At 69.7% G+C, this 643-nt stretch overlaps 1 protein-coding gene across 2 annotated transcripts in view; it reads right to left on the reverse strand.

The window, feature by feature from the left end:
* Positions 1-637, reverse strand: part of DENND1B (DENN domain containing 1B) — a 356403-nt gene extending 355766 nt beyond the window's left edge. For both annotated transcript variants that reach the window (XM_019502038.1, XM_019502037.1), the window contains exon 1: positions 615-637. In XM_019502038.1, coding sequence (XP_019357583.1) covers positions 615-631 — 17 coding nt within the window. In that variant the 5' untranslated portion in view covers positions 632-637. The remainder of the gene's footprint in view (positions 1-614) is intronic.
* Between the last annotated feature and the right edge of the window lie 6 nt (positions 638-643).

The raw sequence follows: 643 nt of genomic DNA on the forward strand, positions 1-643 counted from the left end.
AGAAGCCGGTGGCAGCAGCAGGGACAGTGATGGCGAGCACCCGCAGAAGCCAGGGTTGGCGTTGGTGCTGGGAACCGGTGAGCACCCACAGAAGCCGGCAGGGGCAGCAGTAGCGGAGACAGCCTTGTCACGGGGCGCACGTGCCCCCGCTACCAGTCGCCTATGTCCAGGTAGAGGGACCTGCTGCTGGTCGGAGCACCAAGGCAGGTTTGCTCTGGTTCTGACAAAGCAGAAAGTTTTTTGGGGGGGTGTCTGGCACCCCCAGGAGACCTGCGGTCCGCAAGGAGCGGGGTGCTGAGGGGCAGAAACCACCCCCTGGCGATGCCCCCTCTTGCCAGGCAGGTCCCCGGCTGGGCAGGGACACCCCCGTGAGCCAAGGGGCGCGTGTGGCTCGGCCTGGCAATGAAGGGCTTGGCCAGGAGGGGCCATGTCCAGAGGAGGGTGTGCGGCGGGCGCCTCTCCGTGATGAGGGGCAGGGTGGATGCCGGGGGTGGGGCAGCGGCTCGGGGAGAGGGCAGCATCTCCCGCGGGCCGGGGGCACCCCGCGCTGTCACTGGCCTAGGCGCCCCCTCCCCCTCCCCCCGGCAGCACCGCCACGCCGGGCCCGCGCTCACTTGATCCTGCTGTCCATGCTCACATCGCG

Source organism: Gavialis gangeticus, unplaced genomic scaffold, assembly GCF_001723915.1.
Source record: "Gavialis gangeticus isolate Ggan-Ray unplaced genomic scaffold, GavGan_comp1, whole genome shotgun sequence".
In the NCBI taxonomy this organism is placed as follows: domain Eukaryota; kingdom Metazoa; phylum Chordata; order Crocodylia; family Gavialidae; genus Gavialis; species Gavialis gangeticus.